The following is a 22,571-nucleotide window of genomic DNA, read 5'->3' on the forward strand; positions in this document are numbered from 1 at the left end:
CACAGATTGTATTTAATTATTATTTTCCTTTTGTGTATTGACTTGAGACACGATGGTATTACTGTGGTTCCCCTTCATAAACATTTATCATAACAGTTTATCTGGTACATGTTTTTATACCATATTGCAAACCCTTATCCTTTCGTCAGTCTGTCCGTCCGTAACATATTTCTCAGCCTGTATTGTAGGGAATGCTTAGACGTTTGGTATGTTGCTTTTGCATGATGAATATTTATTTATCGTGTCTCCTCTCTTTAGGTTCCTCGCTCATCTACTTCCTGTTTACCGATTGACTTTGTCATTTTCAGGTGGTACATAATGGAAAATTCGCAACAAATTTTATAAGAAAGAACGGTACTAAACCAGTTATTTTAATCTCAGTTTCCTTTAAGAAGATGACTTTAGATTTATTATTTAATAATTTAAGATTTTTTTACTGTAACGGGAGAGCATGGTTTGACTCACAAAATTATACTCCGACAACGAGGATCGAACCCTTGACCGCTCGGTAACAAGCCAGCGACAAACCGATTTGGCTGAAGAATTTATCGTTTAGCCAAGTCAATTAACTGGCTATTTAAATCTCACTACCTACTACAACGCACGCAGGCCGTTCTGCCACATTTCCTCCACCTTAAGACTCTTCGTACCACGAACGACACTAACACTAGCTCCTTAGCTAATCAAACCCCGTGGTTTTTCAGTTTGGCGCCAAATGCAACGGGAGAGCATGATTTGACTTGACCAATTTATACTCCGCCACCGCGGATCGAACCCTAGGCCGTTCGGTTTGTCGCTGAGCGGCTTAGGGTTCGATCCTCGGTGGCGGAGTATAATTTGTGAGTCAAATAACTGGCTATATAAATTTCACTGCCTACTACAACGCAGGTAGGCCGTCCTGCCACATAACATTGAATTTGTTAGTGTCCAGCTTGAGGTACAGGATGCTATAGACAAAAAGAGGTTTGTTTCATACCTTGACATATTATGAAGGAGGAAAAAACACAAATAAAGTATACGAAAAACACCATGACTTTCATTTAAAATTGTCAACTTACGGTTGGCTGTGGCTTCTCTTATGGAATTTATACATTACAGTATACCTGAGCCTCTTACACGGATTTTTGTACGATTTAAACTTCTTACAAATACGTTGATGAAACACGGTTATGCCCCGACAAATTATCTTATGATATCACTTCAAACGTTTTAGTTTAAACAGAAGAGTAAAACAGGTACAAAGTATTTCAGAACATAACAACAAAGCATAACTACTGTAAGGATACAGTGGCCCTTTTCACAAAAAAAAAATAGTAAGAGTAAAATTAGTCGGAAGTTATGACGTCACAATACTTTTATTTACTATGACGTCATAACTTTCGACTAATTTTACACTTACGCGTTTTTGTGAAAAGGACCACTGGAAACAAGTCTCTGCTTTCTCCGGCATTATTCTCACAACCAAAGTACACATCAAATGCATGGTTTAATAAATAACAGTATGTTATAATATGATGACAAATTGCATTAAAACATACAATTTAGATTAGTGTAATTGAGAATTTCTGTTCAAAATGAATATTGGAACAGTGACATACGAAAATGGTTGTAAGTCAGTTGTTGTTAAATCGCCTGATCTTTACAATGATTTTCAGTATCCTCACAAAAATATAAGTATCTTGCTAATCTTTAAGCTGACCTGAGCCAAACAGGAGTAGATCAGTGGTTTAAGTGACTGGCAAATTCAGTGTAAATATTATTTATTTCGGAGTTCTCTATATCTATTTCAATGTAGCAAAAACAAAAAAGTGAGTAATGGATTCATTACTACCACAAACACAAATTAGGGAATCCACTAGATTCAGGAAAAAATTTAAGTGTTCATTTAATGAGCTATAATTCATTCGCAGTCTATTGTGAGACATTTGCCCGATCTTCGATTAAAATAATAATTAAACGGAGGATTTCTGTTGGACTTTTGTAAATAATCTTTAAATGTCAATTTAAGAAATTGTCAGATAATCTATATGTTTTAGCTTGAATAATAACCCCTTATGCCAAACAAGGTCAAAGGCTATACCAATACCACAAAAAAAAACTCTTATCTTCTTCCCACTGTCCAATGCTCGGCCAAATTCATATGTCATACAAATACAGGTTGATTAATCGCGGAGACACCACAAGTAAATCCTGACTGGTTAGGAGTTATAATATAATCTAAGCAACAATTATGGACTATCATGTGCTTGCTTCCAATTATTTAGGAAACATACCTGTAGTTTAAGACAAATCCTATACAAATAGCACTTTAATTCAGAATTAGCCTCAGTCTGTAAAAAGACTGTAACCCATCAAATCGGGACCTCTGGCTTTGCTAAATTTCAAACCTCTCAAAACATATTCCACGTCGGTTTCAGAAATATCTACATTTTGCAGTAAATTGTCATTTTCCACAAGTGTTTTGGTGGAGACTATCAGACCCAAGTTCGGTTTGAGCCACAAAAAAAAAAAACATTAAATTACTCAGCCTTTTCCACGTCTCGTCATACATTAAGAACGGATCGAGGAATCTCTGAATATGACGACTTTAGGCCCAGTATGTGTTATTACTTTTCCACAAGTTTTTCGAAGACACATTTTCGTTCGATAACTTATTTAACAGATCATCATGACAGGCTGTACGCGCATTCCTTATTAAAGAGGCAAGTTCGTCCCAAATTTTTCGAAATGTTGCCCAGTCATGCAGTCGGATTGAACGTCTTGCTCTCCTAAGTCTTCTGTTTTTTCGTCGAACGTTCTTACGTATGTCAATGGTAAACCATAACGGCTAATGTTTTCGAACAGTGACTGTCTGTTTGGGATAGTAGATTCGGCAGCATCTAGTGTTATATTCGATTCTGATTAATATCATCGGTATTAAAAACAAACTTTCAGTCAAAATAGCCTAAGATATGTTAATTCGTCAAAGTTACCGCGATTATTAGCCAATTCGAGTCGGTTTAGGAACATTAAAAAAATCCTACGATAGGACTGTGATACCGAATTTTTTTTTCAAGTAATGGTGGACCAATCGCAATATAAGGAAATTTATTGATCGCGTTCTTAGCAAGAATAAGATCCAATTTCGAAGTCGAGTGCTCAGTAAAATTCGTCGGTTCGTCGATTAATTGCGTCCAACTATAACACACTGACATATTTCGTATTTTCGATTTGTTTTCGAACTATTTAGAGGGTATAAAACATCCGTTTCAGGATAAATTAACCATTTTGCTTCATTTGAAGCCAGATTGCTTTGAAACCGTCCCTCCCTCTCAATTTATGATCTTCAGGTTGGCTGCGAAAATATTGTCTTTTACGTAGACGATAACTCCATCACCATGATTTTGGGATCGTGTTTCTCTGTGACACGGCTGCTGTAAATTGATTAATTCAATTAGACCGTATGATTAGCAGCGTTCAACAATGATTCGGTAAATGATAGGATGTCAAGTTCAATGTATTTGGCTGATATCGAATCTAATTTTGATTTCAAACTTTGGACATGTATAAAGGAAATCGATTTAAAGAATATCACGTAAATATCGGAAAATCTGACGTTTCCTCCGAGGAAACATTTGACATTTCATCAACGTCACGAACATGATTCGGAGCGGGATATGTCTCAATATCCTATTGAATAAGTACATGTAGGATTTGCTGAACGAATATCAAAAAAGTAAAAGTAAAAACGAAATTAAGAATTTACATGTTTGAATGGACCTCTTCAAAAATCGCCATTTGTTCATAAATGGACATTTCACAGACATAAAAAGACATATACATGTAACAATTCAAATAGCCTGTAGCTCGTTTGACAACAACCAAATAAAATAAAATAAAGTAGACACAGACAAATTAAATGAGTTAAAGCGCTTGTCCTATGGGTGTAGCTTGGTAACAAAAAAAAACCAACTATCATTCTATACGGCTCTTTACCAATACCCATTATATTACGACAGAGAGATATATCGAGAGATGAGATAGGTAAACAAAAGCAACATTTCAGTACAATTCAATCATCCTCGGTATGGATTTAATTTGACTTTCGAATCAAATACAAAAATATTAGTTTTGTATATTGTAAATTTCGATATGCAGTACACGTGTTTCAAGGAGTAACCTCTCATCAGCAGCATTAAAATCAAATATGTAGGAAGATCATAATCAAAATATTAGTTGTATACAAGAAGTACTCATAACCAAATCTATCGAAAGAGGGAGCCAAATCCATCACCGAGAGGTTCTACCATATGCAGTGCAAGGAATGAAGCCTCAGTGTATAAAAGATTTAAAGTCTTTAAAAAAAAAAAAAAAAAAAAAAAAAAAAAAAAAAAGTTGCAGAAAAATGAAATTACGGGTAACAAGAAAATGCACAGTGAGAAAATGAAAATGGTACATGTACATGTGTTGCTTCCTAATCAGTACATTCAAATTACAGTGAAACGGTATTAGACATGTCAGATATCATTAATTTTAAATGACCGACCGGAGATTAATAGAACCATACTTGATACTGAGTTTTAGTGGTAGGAAGAGTTGTAGCAACAGAAGCCCAGAGCAAGTTCTACGACTAATCGAATTTTTAATTTCTAGTAGATTGTAGTATATTATTTGATCAAAGAAATTCAAAAACAGAATAATTACGATAGGATAGCCTACATGTACAATGAATGGAGACAAAAATTTCAAACGTTTCATGGTCGACATCATGAACTCGTTGGTCGTTCTAAAAGTGGTGAACATCCGCTATAAAACAGACTTGTTTTCTATGAGGAAGTTTCCTATTTCGTATCAGTCATAATTGAGATCGTTAACAACTCGGGTGTTTATAGAAAAACACAGAGGACACTATTTTCTATCCGTTCTCCTGCCCATTAAGCGGTGTCCAAGTTGCTAGTTTATTCTTAAGACTTGAATAATTTGTGTAACATATAGTACGTCGTCTGTTTTCTTGTTCTAGTACGGATTAGGAATATTCTATCCATCATTAACATTATAGTATCATTAGTATCATTATTTTAACCCACGGAGAGGCACACACGGATTTTAGGAAGGCAGGCTACGCTTAACAAAATTATCTTCTATTCAAATGGCAATTACATTTTATTTACAAAAAAAATAGTCTCAAAATTTAAAGTATGCACTTGTTTCGCCTGTACATGATTCCTTCTTTTGTTCCAGCCTATCAATGTTTAACTTATATTATGTTACATGTACATTAACGCTAAATGTAGAAAATTAACACATAGTGGCCTTATACAAACGGTATCGATTCCATGTTTTTTTCCTAATCGAGGTGTAGGGATAACTAACTAACATACCAAGTAAGAAAAGGAAGGAAAACGGGAAAAAAACGATATTCTCAACTCGAATTCGGATATTCTTGTGAATGGAAAATTTTGGCGATCGCTGAAAATTCGTCAGAAATTATAAGATTGGGTTTTTAAAATATTGAAAAGAATCAAGGCTTAAGATCGTTTACAACAGTCTTACGAATCTTTACTAACGTTTTGTGAGTTTAAAGCATTAAATATGAAAAAGTTATTATTTGTTTTGCAATAATATACATGTACAAAACTTTCTTAAAATTAATTTCTGAATGATACAAATGCCTTTACGACCCTTACGTATGCTTGTGATAATTGTTGCGAGTCTAACGATTTCTTGCGAGTGTCAGTTAGAATGAAACGAATAAAAACGCGTGCGTTGCGATTTTCTAACTCCTCTTCTCGAAAACCTTCATGTTTAATTTAGTTTTTCAACTAACAAGTCATGCCGAGAGGAGCAAAAATAGCTGGAAGGTGTCATGGCAGACCGAAATCGGATAGAATTACATGTAATCCTACCAAAAATGACCAAATGAAAAAAAACATTAACACAAAAGCAATAAAACCCAAGCGGAAATAAGAAATTCTGATGATTCCGGTGATAGATCTAACAATCACACCAATAACTTCACCACCACGTTCTCCAACACAACCTCCGTCTGAAACACCAAAAACAAAAAGAAGACAGAGAGGCGACATGCAAAGTTGACAGAGGCTCAGCAGGACACAATGTTTGAGTGGCTAGAACAAACTCCTGCCATTTATCACACCAATCACGAGGATTATAAGAGGCGCATACAGCTATTTGGATAAAAGGCAGTACAAATTGGCGAGTGTAATGGGCAACCTTAAATTATTGTATTAGTCATGCAGAAATATTATAAGTAAATGTAAGACAAAAACTAAGAAATATGGTTCAACTTGGAAGCCCGCCGTTCATGGAACCCCAAATGAGAAGAGATTAAGGGAAAGATGTACTGACTCGTACCCTTTTATTCGCTCTCCACGACGCCACAACCTTGAGTAAGCAAGTCATTGATATAAAAATTGGGATTTTATGATACTGATATGTATATTACAAATGAAGTTAAGGAGCTGTTTTCGCATATGACGATTTTTCACATTTATGTAGGGTGGAACCAGCACGATAGAGATGAATCCTTTGTAATTGTGATACTCCGATTCGGAATGAAGGTTTTTTTTTATAGCAACGTGTTTTCCGTCAAGTGCCCCGCAAGCGTGCGGTACATTCAATTGTCTATGAAATTCGTTTGGCTTTTTCTTTCCACTCAACTCTGTGCAGGGTGCTGGAAAAATGTCATCTAAATACTCGTCAATTATAACTTACTGATGTTATTATCTGCAACATGGAAACTATACGCCAGATCAACATATGAATTCCCAGTTGCTAAATGACGAAGGGTCACTGCTAACTTAAATCCAGGCCCTATAGCTTCTCGGTATCTCGTGTTCTGTTTTCTGATTCTACGTCTTATACGACCCAACAGTCTTCACAAAACAGTTCCGATTGTACTAATGTAAAGTTTTTGAAACTATCCGGGTCGTTGTGACGAAGGTTCACCATTAAATTTTTGTAATGTAAATGCTGTATCGTCTGTCCTCTAAACAGTCAGTTTCTCACCCAGCATGACCTCACCTTTTCTGTCGGCGTCTTCTTCGCCTTCTGTTTTGCTCTTGTTGTAGAGCAATATCAGCACGATGGGTATACTGTTATATTTGTATAGACTCAGCCATTATCAACTCACCTTGAAATATCTTTTTCGAGAGGAAAAAAGGTAGTTTAATTTTCTAAAAATTGGTTCCATTCGGAAAACTCATACTGATACATCGCAAGATGTTTGTAATATTATCTTAATGTTCGCATTTTATTCGCATGCATTTGTAACCACTCGCTAGCGTTGGCAAGCCATTCGTAGGAATTTGTAAGACATTCACCTGAATATCGTTTACAAGTTGCAAGCTATTCGCTTCATTCTTAAATGAATCGTAAGCATTGGTAACAATATCGTATCAGTCTTAAATGGGAAAAGAAAACAACCATGCGGACATATAAGGAATGTACTACGACCAATGCAAATGGTTTGCCATCAGTACGATTGGCTTAATAATGCATATGAATTATTTACGATTGCATTGAGAATTTCAGTTCCTTGGGAACTTCAGGAGCATGTTTCTAATATTCGTTAAAACTCACAAAGGACCACGACTACTTAAGAGCGAGTGCGAATTTCTAGCGATAACTATACGATCATTGCGAGTGAGCGGGCGAATGACATTCTTATATCAATCGAAAGGATATTCTGCATAGTGTGAGAACAGTTACTGTTACTGTATTAGAAAAATGTAAAAAATGAAACTAGTAAGTACACAGATGTATTCAAAACAAGCAGTTATTTTATCACTTCTGGGAAAGAGTAGTCAAGTTTAGATATTTGTATAAAACTGTACAGTGAAATCTGTCAAACCCGGACCCTTATGGACTTAAGTAGCACTCCACATAAGAATCATGCAGAATGTGATTCATGGTTGGTTAACTTACATATTTTTATTTTTGATATTTTGTTTAAAATGCCATATTAGGCAGAGAGCAATGACTATTGGATTTTCCATGTAAATTATGTCCTAAGAGCAAACATATTAATATTGAATAATTGCACATTCTATAATATAGACCTATAAAGCAACTTAATAACAAAAATAAAAATACGTAGCCTTTTAGGGGTGTATCATATATTACACAATTTGTACGATTCTTACAAAGACTGCTACTTGATAAATTGGTTTATTTCAGACAGGTGTTAATTTTACTGACGTTCAAAATTGATATTAAGCGAATTTCAAAAGTGTCCAGTTAAAACAGGTTTACAGATTATTCAGATTTCGGTTTAGACAGGTTTCGCTGTAATAATATATAGTGTGTTATGTACATGTCTCTTTATAGAGGAGTGCATACAACTTCATTGTTTTTTAATACGGTTTATTTACATTAAAAAGACGAAAAATATAATAAAAAGATATTGCTAACCTGAAGCAGCAAATCTGCACTGTGTTTTTCCCGAACGCATTTGTTCAACAAATTCTAATAATACAATACACTCCCGACAATGCCGTAGAATGTCCAAATAAACTATATGTGAAGCTGGGCTTCTAACATACGTCGAATTTAGTCTTTTGTTTTCCAAACTTCTCAGTTCAACATATGTAAATGTTATTCTATCATTTACTGGTTTCTTCCATGACACGTTGGCTGTTTCTGTTGTCTCATTCACCATTATCCGCACATCAGTTGGTTTTTCAAGCACTGAAAATATACATAAATATACAAGTTTAGATAAATCAAGTATCTTCAATGAAGCTTAAAACATTATACCTTTTAAGTAGAAATATACCGGTAAATGAACTTCGAGTCATTACATATAATATCCCTCTTCAATACACTTTATAGTACTCGAGCTGATATATCATTGATGTACTCCCTAACTCATCGAATAGTTTAAACCAAGTTTGCTCCACCAGCTATCATATTATTCTCTTTCAATATACTTGACCTTCAATGTGCGTCGCGCTGATACCTTGCAACAAGGAAAGTAACCTTGTTGACCTTTCGGAGCACCTGATCATGTTTTCGCACTTGATTTTTTTAGTTATTTAGTTCGTGATATTCGTATTGTAGTACTTTTTTTATTTCTTTATTTTGCTTGATTTTTTCTTCGCATGTTGCTTTGTTTGGTGTCACTGAAATAACTTTTCCACAAATTTTCGCTTTTAAGTTATATTTGAAGCGGGAACTGCATGACTTGGGCTCGTTCGTTATTATAATGCGTTGACTGTAACACCATGACTTTCCAACCACGATTGTCTACCATGATATACAAGAAGTATCCTCTGGTGCATAAGTCTAGGTTCTCAATAATTAGTCGCTCGATGGACTTTAAAATATACCTCTCTGTATTACCCTGTCCCCTGGATATAATTCTGCCTGTTGTGCAATCTAATAGTACATGTATATGGATCCGCCCAAAATTTATTGTCTGGCTTAATTAATTCATAAACAATTTGCATAGTTTATACTGATACAATATGATTATAGTATTTTGTAACAACTCTCATAATTCCTTTTTATTTAAGAAATAACTGTTATATCTGTTTTGGTCTATACAAAAATAACCCCAATAACGTTGTGCACTAAATAGCCTGCTTAGCATTTTATTCTATTTTCGAGTGTGCTCCACGGGCATTGATGTTATTTCCAATAGACCAGCACATATAACAGTCATTCCTTTTAATTTAATTCAACGAGTAAATTATTTAAAAAAACGACGATGATGTCATAGCCACATTACAAAATTTGGTCCATGAGATTATGGAAATTTTTTTTTATCCAAGTAGCAAAGTTTTACTTCTGAAATTAAATTATTACAAACTTGTTTGCATGTAATTGTACGTGTTTCTTTTTTATTTTACTTAAAAGTGTAAGAATCTGGCAAAATGCATGGCGTAAATAGGAAACATTCAGGTCAAAAACCCATCGATCTGAAAACATCACTTCAGTCATGGATAATTTCGCTTTTTCAAAATCACCACTATTTGATCTTCACATCACTTAAGAATTTTTTCAATACAATGTTAGAAAAACGAGGTTTTTGATAGAGTTATCTATCCTAGAAATGCTCATTTGCAGTGCATTTCAATGATATTATTATTCAATTTACCAAAAAAATATGGAAAATTGTGTGTTTGTTTTCTTGATTCTGATGGTGCAGGTTGTCACATGGTGTGTTTTGTCATACCATGTTTTACCCACCGCCTGAATTTTACAGACACTAACACTTACCTCTGACAACCCATCTACAGTGTACCAGATCATGCACACGCTAATAGATACACATCCACAAGTTAATTGAATCGTTCACATTAAGTGTTTCGACAGAACGCTGTACTTACACGTTTACCCATCACCCCTTCATCAACCAAGATATGATTTTCAGGTATTCTTATACCTCCCATTTACGAATCTTTTTGTGGCCAAAAAATAAACTGAAGCATTTTTTGGTTTTTTCATTTGGCTACTTTTTATACCTCTTTGAGGCAAAAATCTATTTTTTAAGATTTTTTGATTATACGAACTCCTTTTTTTCTACAGAATGTAGTAAACTGACATATGTATGTATCGTCATGTAGACCAATGACTCAGCTTTACAATAGTAGCAGGAAGGTTGTGGTAACACTTAGGGTTTTGCGGTAAAATGAAAAACAAATATACCCCTACCCCGCCGAAAAATCGCTAAATTGACATATTTTTCAATGTCAAAACCCCTAGTGTATTAATGCTCCAGTAAAAAAAATGGCTTATTTGATATTTTCTATTTAGTATTGTCACCATATATACTTCTGGGGTTCTTCTGGTGAATTTTGGGATTTTCGTAGTCAGAATTTATCAAAAAAATGCGAAACATTTGATTTTCGATTTTTCGGTCAAAAGTCACATAAATTCGACTCTACGAGGTATTACTCAACTAAAACGTCTCAAATTTGGTATCATTCAATATATATCTTAATTTTCTACATAAATGAGCCACGAAAAACAAATTTGCAAGAAAAGATTTTCAAAAAATGTTAAAAATATTACCTCTACCACTAGAAAACAGGTCTCAGTATCAAACAGAATTCTCATTCACAGCATACCGACATTCATATTTTAGGTATTCATAATTAAGATAATGATGTTCCCAATATATCTGATCAATTCAGTCGCTTATATTTTCTTTTTCGGGTAATAACTACAATGAAATCGTAAAAAAGAGGAATTTTCAGAATTTCGGAAATTAGTCGTAAGTTATGACGTCATAACTTACGACTAATTTTACACTTACGATTTTTTGTGAAAAGGACCACAGGCGTTATTTGTTTTTCTGCGGCTGATTTCAAAAGACGATAAGCAATAAAGGGTGTTTGTGATCCATAGAATACTGTAAACGTATTAATTTTCGCGGATTCTGTCAAGTGAACAAAATTGCTGGTATCAATTTTCGCGTTTTCAAAAAAAGGTTTGGCGTTTTAAAGTGTTTAAAATTAATTTCGCAGGTACTAGTTTTCGCGGTTATCTGTCCATCGCGAAAATAACGAAAATTAGTACACCGCAAAAATTAGTAGGTTTACATTATTGGGATAAACCTATACAAAGTTGCTTGTGAAGACAATTATATAACCATAGACGGAATTTCACCGACAAAAAGATCCCAGTCAAATAAACGTTTAACTTGAATATGCGAAAGTTTAAAGATAATTGTTACAAAAATGATTTTTTATTATCATAATACATGCACTTTACATACCTGATTCAACGACATCATAACTCACTAAGCAAATCAAGAAAATCATTGACAAATAACTGACGGCCATTACGGTTACTACCAACATCTACAATATACCAACTGATACAGACATGATCAATCATCAAGTTCTTAATTAGTGTCGTCCTCTTAACAAGAGTATGAACGAGTACAGTGTTTAAAATTCTTCCTGGTAAAATAAAATACATCAGGGTCGAATTCGAACACTTTGAAAAGGAAGGGTACCACCCGGGCTTTCTCAGAAAAAGGGTGGATGCGTGCTAAGAAATTATTTGCCATTTTTTATCAATTTACAAATTTGCCAATAAAAGAGGGTGCAAACCCATGCACCTTCTTCTTGGTCCGCTAAAGAGGTTTCAGTAACTATACATCAAACGAAAGAGAGATTTATTTGAATAATTGTTACCACTGCAAAAAAAGTTATAACGTTAGCGTACCAGTGTGAAGCAAGCGAGCAATTCGGCTATCCAGTAATTCTCAGAGAGCAATTTATTTTGGGATGCGTTCGACAAACCCACTACAATCATCTTTTTTCCGATCGCAGAAAATTAAATTAACACTTCTTTTACGAATAATTTACCTATTTTGAACCCAAAAAGCATCTTTTACAAAATTAGGGTGTCTTCTTCGAGGTCCGTCGAACAAATCATATTATAAACGCATGTTTGTTTTGTTTTGTTTTTTGTGTGTCTGTGCTTCAAGCTTTTTCATTAAAACATAATGCAGTTACTCGTAATGTATAGGCATCATCATGTCAGCATCTCAGCATTTTAATGGTATCGCAAAAAGTTTTGCTCACTCTTTCAGATTTTTTTAAAATGTAAAATATGTACTCTAAAACCACCTAATAATCGTTTGATGTGATACATTCTCCAAACATATAACCTCTAGAGTGTCAATATTTCTGTAAATACATTTTAGGAGATTTACTGTCTAGTTACTTTTTATAGGTTTAATGGCTAATGTCGATTTTCATGGTAAAAATGTATTTCAAAAATATAAAAAGGGATATAAGATTTTTTATCACGGCTTATACGTTGTAAATCGTACTCTTCGAGTTATTGAACGTCGAAAATGGCTCAAATATGGTCCCATTCAATAGATAATTTCTTTTCTATGTAATAAAACACCTCTACGATTTGTCCAATACATTTTGGAATATTACCCCTGCCCCTATTAGACAGGTTTAAGTTTGACACAAAATACTCATTACAAGTGCCACTGTAAAACTCACAGTTTTGACATGTTTAATTCCGATTACAATACATCAAACACATGAGATCGATTCTGATCAAATAGACTTTCATATGATACAGTGTATTTGTAAAGCGGCGCCCTTAACTGTCAATAAGAAGATGTAATGGGCATAAAAAATATTCAAAGTCAATTTAAGTAAAACAATTCCCTCCCCCTTTTCCAAACTTAAAATTACATTTCATTGCGGAAGAAATTATCAAAGTATCGACAACATTCATAATAATAGTCTTATTCAAGTGAGCAACCCTACTCCTCAACTCAAGGACAAAAACGGCAATGGTAAAGTAAAAGAATTAAGAGGCCCCAGGAGCACAAATCGCTCACCTGGTTAAAGTTTTGCCCTTCAAGGCCAATAACTCAAACAAGGAGTTGTCCGAAAACTTTGATCCCCAGAAACATTTATAGGCCTTATCATAAGGATCATTTCAGCTGAAAATTCATTATAGCTATCATAGTGTTAAAGATATTGGTTGAAAACTGTAAGAAAAAAGTCATTTTTCACCTTTCAGGAGCAATAACTTTTACATGGAGCCGTCAGCAACTTTCATCCCTAGAGACTTTTGTGGGCATTATAATAAGGAACATTTAAGCAACTGAAAGAACTTGGCTTAACCTAACGGTTTTGGAGATATAACTTTTGATTGACCTATTTGTTCTATTTCTAGTAACACCAGCCATGCTTTTCTACGGATCAAAAATCCCTACAACATTTCTATGAAAAATAGCCTTCAGAACATTTATACCAAATTTGGTTCCGATTGGTCAAGTAGTGTTAGAAGGGAAGATTTTTGAAAGAAATAAAATTAAACATAACAAAAAAACTTTGAAAAAGGCCAATAACTCAATCATTGTTAAACAGATTAAAACGAAAAATTTTAAAGCGGATAGATCTCATTATGATGAACACATTAATCCAATGTCAGAATTTGGCTGAACCTAACGACTTTGGAGATATATGCTAAAAAACTACTATCTAACCCCGAAGTTCTATTCTTAATAACAACGACCATCGTTTTTGACGTATAACAAATCACCACCTAAATTCTATGCAGAATACCCCAAGGAGCATTCATACAAAGTTTGGTTCCAATTGGTCAAGTAGTGTCGACAGATAAGATTTTTGAATGAAATAACATAAATAGCAAATAAAAAAGCGTCGAAAAAGGGCAATATTAGATCACTGATAGATCTCATTATGCTGAACACTTTTATTTATTTAATTTGGCTAAACCAAACAGTTTTGGAGATATATTCGAAAAAAAACTACTGTCTGGCTTCTACGTTCTTTTTTTTAGTAACGGCAGCAATGTGTTTTGACGGATAAAAAATCCCCACATTAGTTCTATGCACTGCCGTCCTAAAATTCAATACCAAATATGTCTACTTTTAAGAAAGAAGGAAAGGCAAGATGGGCGATATGATTTTCTGCAGATTATTTCAAAAATATGATTTTCTTCAGATTATTTCAAAAGATTATTAGCAATACAGGATATTTGTGACCCGACGAATAATATTAGGATAAATATATACATTAGTTGCTTATGTGGACAATTAGAGAATCATAGGCGGAATTTCACCGACACAACGACCCCGGTCAAATAAACGTTTAACTAGCTTGAATATACTGTGAAAGTTTAAAAAATACTTGTTACAAAAATGATGTTTTGGTTATTATAATGAATGCACTTTACATACCTGATTCAACGACATTATAGCTTACTTTAAAGCAAATCAAGAATATCAATGACGAATAGCTGACCGCCATAACGGTAAACTAAGCCTTTTAAGCTGATATAGATATCAAATTCTTAATTGGAGTCTTCCCCTTAAAAAGAGTGTGAACGAATCAAGTGTCTAAAATTCTTCCTGGTAAAACAGAAAAAGTCGGATCCGGTGGTTAACAAAGTTCGCTCAATTTTGTCTTGAACTTTTGCCAAAAACTTAATTTGAATTTGGAGAGAATGCCTTCAACTAACCCAATAAACCATATACTTGGGGGTATATACTTCATATACTTCAAGAAATTGTAAATGTTGTTTTTCAATCTCGTCAATATTTTAATATCTCCAGATTTCAGATGAATACATAAGAATCAGTATTACCGGAGAATCCAATAATTTCAGTTGCACATCAGTTGGCATATTCAAGTTTTTAATTCTACAATTAAGTGCATAAACTGACCTATATAAGTGATTTTTCAATTTATGTTTCTATGGAAACACTTTCATTTACAATATCAAGAGTGTTGTCATAAAGTTTAAATTCTACATTTCGTCTAGATATATGTTTAGAAAAATTGCAAACAAAAAGGTACAAAAAAAAACAATGGAAAAATCTACTTTTTGGTCACCTTTCTTGATACAATAGTTCACATCTTTGTACATTTTTACAGTAACATGAAGAATTTTACCATTATTAATCTCCCTGATAATTATTTGTACCAATGACTCATCCTCCACACCGTATCAACGCTTTCTTATCAGGGCCGGATCCAGACACTTTGAAAAGGAGGGGTGCGAGCCGAGGTTCCTCAGAAAAAGAGGGGTGCAAGGACATTATTTGCCATTTTTGTCTATTCTACACATGAAAATGACAAATTTTCCAATGAAAGGGGGGTGCCAACCCCTGCACCACCTCTGGATCTGCCATTGCTTATCTATTCGATAAATGTACTAAATAGTTTTATACCATGCTCAAGTATAATTTAACCCGATCATATATAGTGTTATACCAAAACCAAACCTCGCCTATAATGATACAGATTCGTTGATGTTTGTTGAAATGAATTCACCTTCTTTTAGTATCTTTCCGTATAAAATTCATGCACTGCCTATTGTAGAGGTGATTCGTATTAAAAAAAACACGCCGAACAAATGATGCTCTTTCAGTCCACATATACTTTAGTTTTACGTAACGATAGTTCTTTCTGCTTCAGAAAACTTAACATTCGTATCAGGCGCGGATTCAAGGACTGGCGTACTGGGCGTACGACCCCCTCCCCATAATATTTTTTTCCCTTGCTTTGCACGGCATTTAATTCAATTTACGCCCAAACCCCTAAATTCAAATCCTGGATCCGCCCCTGCGTACCACTGTAAAATCAACCACATCAGACCAAATCAAGAATGATAACTCTTGCAAGGTGCCAATCTTTATATTTTTTAACCTAAAGAATGCATCAACCAAATGAAAAAGTAGAACATGTTATGTGGTATGTAACTGTCTGAATAAGAAATATAAGTATTGACATGCACGAATCTCCTGATTTTTATAAAGGCTGCCGCCTCATCATATTTTCCTATCCGTTTCATATAGTTAGAATCGTGAAAGGGGATCTTGTGGCTCACCCCTAACACATTTTATGTTGATCCTACCGCTTCCCGCTTTTCTCCTGTTCCAGAGATCATAATCCGAATAGGAGCACGGATTGATCCTTTTCTAATAAGCCCTGATATAAAACTTTAATAACAAATATTTTATATATTGGGTTTCATTAAAGTGGTGAGTTCAGTGAGCCGTTTCACGTAATTATAATTTTACTTATAACCACCGTACGTACTCAGGAGATCGATGATGTCCATGCGACACAGGTATGTTATGATTTTTTAGCATGTACTCATATATTTATATTTACTGATTTAGTTGGTCCTTCGTTTTGAAACCCACTGTTGAATGTTTATACCCGGCGACATTTTAAATTATTGACGAAAAACGCGATTGACTCTTATTCCTAGTTATGATTTGAAAATTATTTGTTTTTGTTTTTCCGTTGGCATGTAATTATACATGTATAATTCATAACAATGATTTTTTAAGAAAATGCATCGACTTGTAATTTCAGAATCGAGTGTACTTATAGAAGGGAACTCTCGCGTATAGGGTTAACATTCCGGTAAAACAATGGCCAGCATATAGACTCAGGTGTTCTATCAAAAAATATTTAATTGATTATTCCCTATTTATAGATTCACTCAATATGTTAAATGCCAGGTCAAAATTTAGGACAGCATTAAGAAGATATTGGAATAAGTGTGGTTTTGCAAAAATTAAAACTAATGGAAAAGTCAACATATAACATTCTTAGTCACCGTCATGATTGAAGGGGTAGGATGTGACAAAGGGGGATGTGTATGATTTGATAATTCATGTGTATCCTAGAATAACTCAAGTTCTGACAAAAAGGCCAGTGGCGAATCCAGGGGATTCCGGGGGATCGAAATCCTTTCCCTTTTGTTGAAAGATTTTGTTAGTTTTACGCAAAATCTAGGCAAAAGTGAACAAATGATAACCTGGAACCCCTTCGGAACCCTTCCCCTTTTTCTAATTTTTGAACCAGCCCCTGAAGGCATATCAAAAAACTATCATATGACGTATGACTATAGTATGTAAATCCAAGCTATTTTAATGGAAGTATAGCTACTCAGAAGGAAAAAAAACAAAATTTAAAGACGTGATAGAAATATCACTATATCCCCATAGAAATCAAATTCTTACTCCTAAAGGACATGTAGCCATATTTCCTCGTAACTGATGAGATTTGGAATTGCCTACAGGTATGTCCCGAAACATTAGAGCAAGGGCGGAGCAAGACACATTGAAAAGAAGTGGTGCCAGCCGGGATGCCTCTGAAAAAGGGGGGTGCTAGGACATTTGCCATTTTTTGTCAATTTTACACAAGCTAACCCATTTCATCCCACCCCTGGATCCGCCACTGAGACGAGTTCATTGCATATTGTGTAATGTTTACACAGTGAGACAATTCGAAATCAAAGCCTGAAAACCTGAAACTTTTTAAATATAAATTTTATCTATATATGTACGTCTCTATCTAAGAATCAGGTAAAATAAAATTAGGATGTGGCAGATGAAAAAGAGGCAGATTTTTTTTGCAATTAACCTCATAACCTTCATATATATCCTTTTTAAGATATTGATAGGTCAAAGTTAGTTTAAATGTACACTTTTTCCTTATATATATATATATATATATTGTGCCACCCAATGCCTGATTCTTACATAGAATGGTACTTAAAAATACACCTGTCTAAACCTAAACCTGTTAAACAAAAATTTAAACTTCAGAAGTGTTCAGATCGACAAGTTTCACTTTATCTGTATATCTTTTCAGGGAAACCAGTTGATAGATACTAAGTGAACTATACAGTAAATTCTACGGAAACATGGGGAACGGTTGTGGCAAAAACGTAAGAAAAATAGAATTACTTATAAATCCCCGAACATATAAAGATGAATATTTAGGCTAATAGAGATACATATACATGTAGCTATCAAATAGAAGACAATGAACCTTTTCTTCTCTATATCTGATGATCTGATTTGGAATCAATATTTTTGGTAGATTTTTATTTGATAAGAAGAAATAATTTGAAATTATCAAAGCGTGTCCATTCGTAAAGAAGCGCTTTAAATCGGTCTACTGTGGTGCAATAAGACACGGAATTTGGAATATGTACAAATCTGCTCTTTGACTCGTGTTATTTAAAGTTTCGAAGATCTACATTAATAGACCCTCTTTGTCTATTTAACTGTTGGGGTAGTCGGTGAACGTGTCAGGTATAAGGACCTAGATGTTGGGTTTTTGACATGCACGAATTACCTGCTGTCTTATTTTATAAAGACCACTCCTTAAGAGGGTAGACCTAGGGTAAGGGACATAACTCTTACAAATCATTGGAATGTTTGTATTCAATTGCCAATTGAGGCTGGTAGATGTTTCAGTATCAATAGAGCTGAAAGAATTTATGATCTGATTTTGTAATAAACAAGAATTGGGTGATGAGTTCCACTATATTTTTAACTGTAACTTTTTAAGTCAAAGTCAAGAAAGACACAAATTTATACCTGTTCATATCTATAATAACAGAAATATCGTTAATCTTTCAGATCTAATGAATAGTCGTGATAAATATGTAATTGTCGGGTTGGCGAAATTTTGCAAAAAATGTCTGTATTTTTAGATATATTACTATTTCATCTGCATACAACTAATTCTTGTGTATATATGTTAGTTCATGCATTATTGTTGTTTGTTTAAATTAATTGTATTATCATGCCTCATGTGAGGCCATTAGTGAAAATAAACAAGTTTCAAAAGTTTCAAATTTTCACATTTTACATTTATTTCATACAAGCATCAAAGTAATTTTGACTGATTTCATTATGTTTCCAAAGAAAGCTTGAAAGGCTTTGGTGAAATTGAATATGATACAACGTATCACTGATTTCAAGAGTTATGTCCCTTACCCTAGGTCTACCTCCTTAAGCCGTTCACATCGATCTTTACAAATTGTACAAGTTTTCCCGATATTGTAGGCCACGCCAACTGCTCTGAAAGGATACAGAAGGGAAATAACCCTGAAAGAAATATCAGTTACTAGTCGTATAAACAAGGACGAAACAAAAGATGCATTAAAAAATACTACACAAAATGAGCACGATGTTGTCAGAAACGGAACGGTGTCTTCTAAAGTTCAGGTCAGAGAGAAAGTTCCACAAAACCAGCAAGGAGAGGAATTCGCCGCAGAGAAACAGGAAGATGTAGCTGTGGAATCTGTTAACGAGGGAACTCAAGAAAGTAGGAAGACCGAACAAAGTCAGAATGACTACTGTAAATAATTTACCAATATTTACATTCAAGTACATTGTATTGTCTTTTCTTGTTTCATACTAGTAGTCCGTGGTTTTTTTTCTATTATTTTATAAATGCGTACGGTATATACTTAGATATATTTACGACTGAAAAAAACATACAATGTATGGATGCCATGGACAAGCAGACCTCAATCGACTGGTTACAGGATACATAAACTAAGCTACATGTAAATCCATAACATTACAAAATGCCTCGTAGTTGTTGTACTTTATGATAACTCACAAAAAGCCAACAAAAATCACAAAAATCATGATTCTAATTTAAAAGGCTGTTTATGTAAAAATCAGGCAGATCTTATGATATGGGTGACACAAGGTAAATTGTATCCCACCAAAATATTTTCATCCAGTGTAATGTTTATATGTCATATAGTATATTACTTGACCATGGATGGCCCAGAAAACGATTCTAAAATCCTCTAACAAAGCAACTTAATTTGGCGTTAAATAAAGAGATATATCTTTTTGTAATGAATTTCAATGCTTTCTATGTAATGTATTTCTCTTTAATCGTTGCGCAGTAAATCAAAAACCAACATTCAACTTTGAGAAATGATGCATTTGTGATTTGAAATGGATGAAATCATTTTTTGTCGTGTGCTACCCACTGCCTGATGTTTGGATGGACAACCCCTTAACTTCTAATAAAATTACAGGTGCATGTATTTATTTGTAATAATGTTGCATTCTCAAACCAAATCAAAAAACTTTATTGTCATTAAACTTTATGATAAAGCAAAACAAATACAACACATGTATGAAACAGCATGTAATAAAATATGTTCTATCTTTTGTTTAAAAAAAAATCATAATATGTTGGTGTATTTACTTGTAGTGGAAACAAAGATCGTGGAAGAAAAACAAGAAGTCGCCCAAAATGGCAAAGATAAATCTGAAAATAAAGCAGAAAGTCCTATGCTAGATACCATTTCAACAGATAATTGTAATGAGGACAATGATCATGGTAACATAAATTGTACATGTATTAAAGTATTAGATCATAATCATTGATTTAATTGATACAGTGTAAATGTAAAAATTAAATATTAGTGCAGAATCTGCATACTTTTACTGCGGTATGCTGTCTATTAGGCGCCACCCAAATGCACTTTTCCGGTTTATATTTTTGAATTCAAAATTGTGATTTTGATTTTAAATGTTGATAGAAAATCAAGTTCTTTGCTGTCATCTTATTTTTATCATTTACTATTATGATTTACAGACTTTGTCCGGACATCTTACGGAATAAGCACCAGTCCTTGGCCGGTTCGTTCCTACGGAAAATTTAGTATACCATTGAATGTAAATGCCCACCATGGTGGATGCACAGCTCTCTTGTTTAACTCTGTTCTGTACGGAAAGGGAAGTAATGTTGAATTGATGATGATTCGATGCGGATTTGACTGCAATCATATGCAAGTTACGTCAGTAGCAAAAATAAATAATGGTCATTTTGGTTCCGCAATATATCACACACGTGATGAAGATGGGACATATGTTATAGACTGTCTTTTCGGTACGAACCATTACATGTACCTCTCCAACGAGTCAATGAATGGAAACTTAAGAAACGGCGTATTTGCTGAAATTCCTGAAGGTTCCACAGAGGTAATATTTCCTTTGAATGTAAATGGTAACCGTAATGAATATGGTATTGGTCTAACATTGATCTTGGCCAGTGGGATGGACAATCAGACGCCTCTAAATGGTCTGTATATCGTACGATCAGGTTCAAATGACAACAGTTTTGAATCAAAGCTCATTTCTGGAGAGGATAAATTCAAGTTTTCAGCAACTGATGATGGCATGCTGAGAGCTGAAGGTCCATCAGGCTGCCGATTTTCTTTGTTTCATAATAGAGATAACCTTACGCCACCTACCGTCCAAACATATGTGAGTCAGACCCAGACCATCGATGGAAAAGAGAAAGTCAAGTTGTCTGGAACGATCGCTGGTCATTCTACGTTTGTTGTGCTTTGTTCCAACAGCAATGGTACAGAAGATAACACCGCTTCATCGGTGTATCACGTGAATGTCGCAGACGGTAAAGTCACATCTGCACTTGAGGTTTGCGGATCGCATGGTCCAGAGTATGAAAAATCTGACTTATGGACATTCGAGATGATTCCTGACTCGACACTATCAGTGAATGGGCCAACTGGTCCATGCAAATATGGTGTTATGTCGAATATCAAGTCTTCCTGTCAAGAATTATATCGGTCTATTAATCAAACGCAATGTTTAGCAACAGGGGAGGAAAACAAGACCTATGGCTATATTGACAACAAAACGCTTGAAGAAATTAAAGGCAGTATAAACAAGCCGTCTGATGTATGCATAATGCTTAACCATAAAGTTATTGAAACGATTCGATCGAAAGATCTAAAGAATGAGGGTGCGCGACACCTATTTTTTCACAAATGGAAGTTAAATGAGATCTGCGTTGGATACCACCTCATACGAGTGTTTGCCGTAAGGAAGAATACATTCAGTAAGTTGATTTTTTTCCGTCATTAGATACAGCCCCCCGGTTAGTTACTGGTATGCGTATATTGAATATACACCGTATATACCTGTACGTGTATTTTAAGGGAAGCCACTCATTTCTTCATGTCTCCCATTTTAAGCCGGTGCTTAAAAATGCACGTAATTTTTAAACCACTGACAGGTTATTAAACTTCTGAGAGAGTTTTCCGTTATTTGACATTTTCTCAGGTTTCTACAAACCGATTCTCTTAGAGTTTATTATTGATTAAAAGCTCGCATGTTGAAAGTTCAAGTTTACCACCTCTACTGAAGGAAAATCTATGTTTATTATACAGATAGCAGTGATGTATCGAACGTTTCTTGAAAAATAGTAAATTTTGATATTGCACATTCTTGTGAAATATATCTCGGACAT

At 34.4% G+C, this 22,571-nt stretch overlaps 2 protein-coding genes across 5 annotated transcripts in view; one reads left to right on the plus strand and one right to left on the minus strand.

Moving 5' to 3' along the window:
- The window catches only part of LOC148617073 (uncharacterized), a 31,739-nt gene extending 16,915 nt beyond the window's left edge, over positions 1 to 14,824 (minus strand). The window contains exons 1-3 of one of the 2 annotated variants that reach the window (XM_088584372.1): positions 14,693 to 14,808; positions 11,723 to 11,807; positions 8,413 to 8,688 (exon numbers count right to left, since the gene is read on the minus strand). In XM_088584372.1, the coding sequence (XP_088440498.1) occupies positions 8,413 to 8,688; positions 11,723 to 11,807; positions 14,693 to 14,707 (376 nt within the window). In that variant the 5' untranslated portion in view covers positions 14,708 to 14,808. Of the gene's footprint in view, positions 1 to 8,412; positions 8,689 to 11,722; positions 11,808 to 14,692 lie in introns of both variants that reach the window. The other variant, XM_088584373.1, reaches the window with a different exon arrangement.
- Positions 14,825 to 16,485: 1,661 nt separating this feature from the next.
- LOC148617074 (uncharacterized) overlaps positions 16,486 to 22,571 on the plus strand; it is a 47,012-nt gene continuing 40,926 nt past the window's right edge. For 2 of the 3 annotated variants that reach the window (XM_088584374.1, XM_088584376.1), the window contains exons 1-5: positions 16,486 to 16,587; positions 18,126 to 18,201; positions 19,331 to 19,625; positions 20,505 to 20,633; positions 20,892 to 22,160. In XM_088584374.1, coding sequence (XP_088440500.1) covers positions 18,178 to 18,201; positions 19,331 to 19,625; positions 20,505 to 20,633; positions 20,892 to 22,160 — 1,717 coding nt within the window. In that variant the 5' untranslated portion in view covers positions 16,486 to 16,587; positions 18,126 to 18,177. Of the gene's footprint in view, positions 16,588 to 17,006; positions 17,102 to 18,125; positions 18,202 to 19,330; positions 19,626 to 20,504; positions 20,634 to 20,891; positions 22,161 to 22,571 lie in introns of those variants that run through there. The other variant, XM_088584375.1, reaches the window with a different exon arrangement.

Source organism: Perna viridis, chromosome 5 (genome assembly GCF_037379345.1).
Source record: "Perna viridis isolate PV_CMFRI_1.1 ecotype Kerala chromosome 5, ASM3737934v1, whole genome shotgun sequence".
Lineage (NCBI taxonomy): Eukaryota > Metazoa > Mollusca > Bivalvia > Mytilida > Mytilidae > Perna > Perna viridis.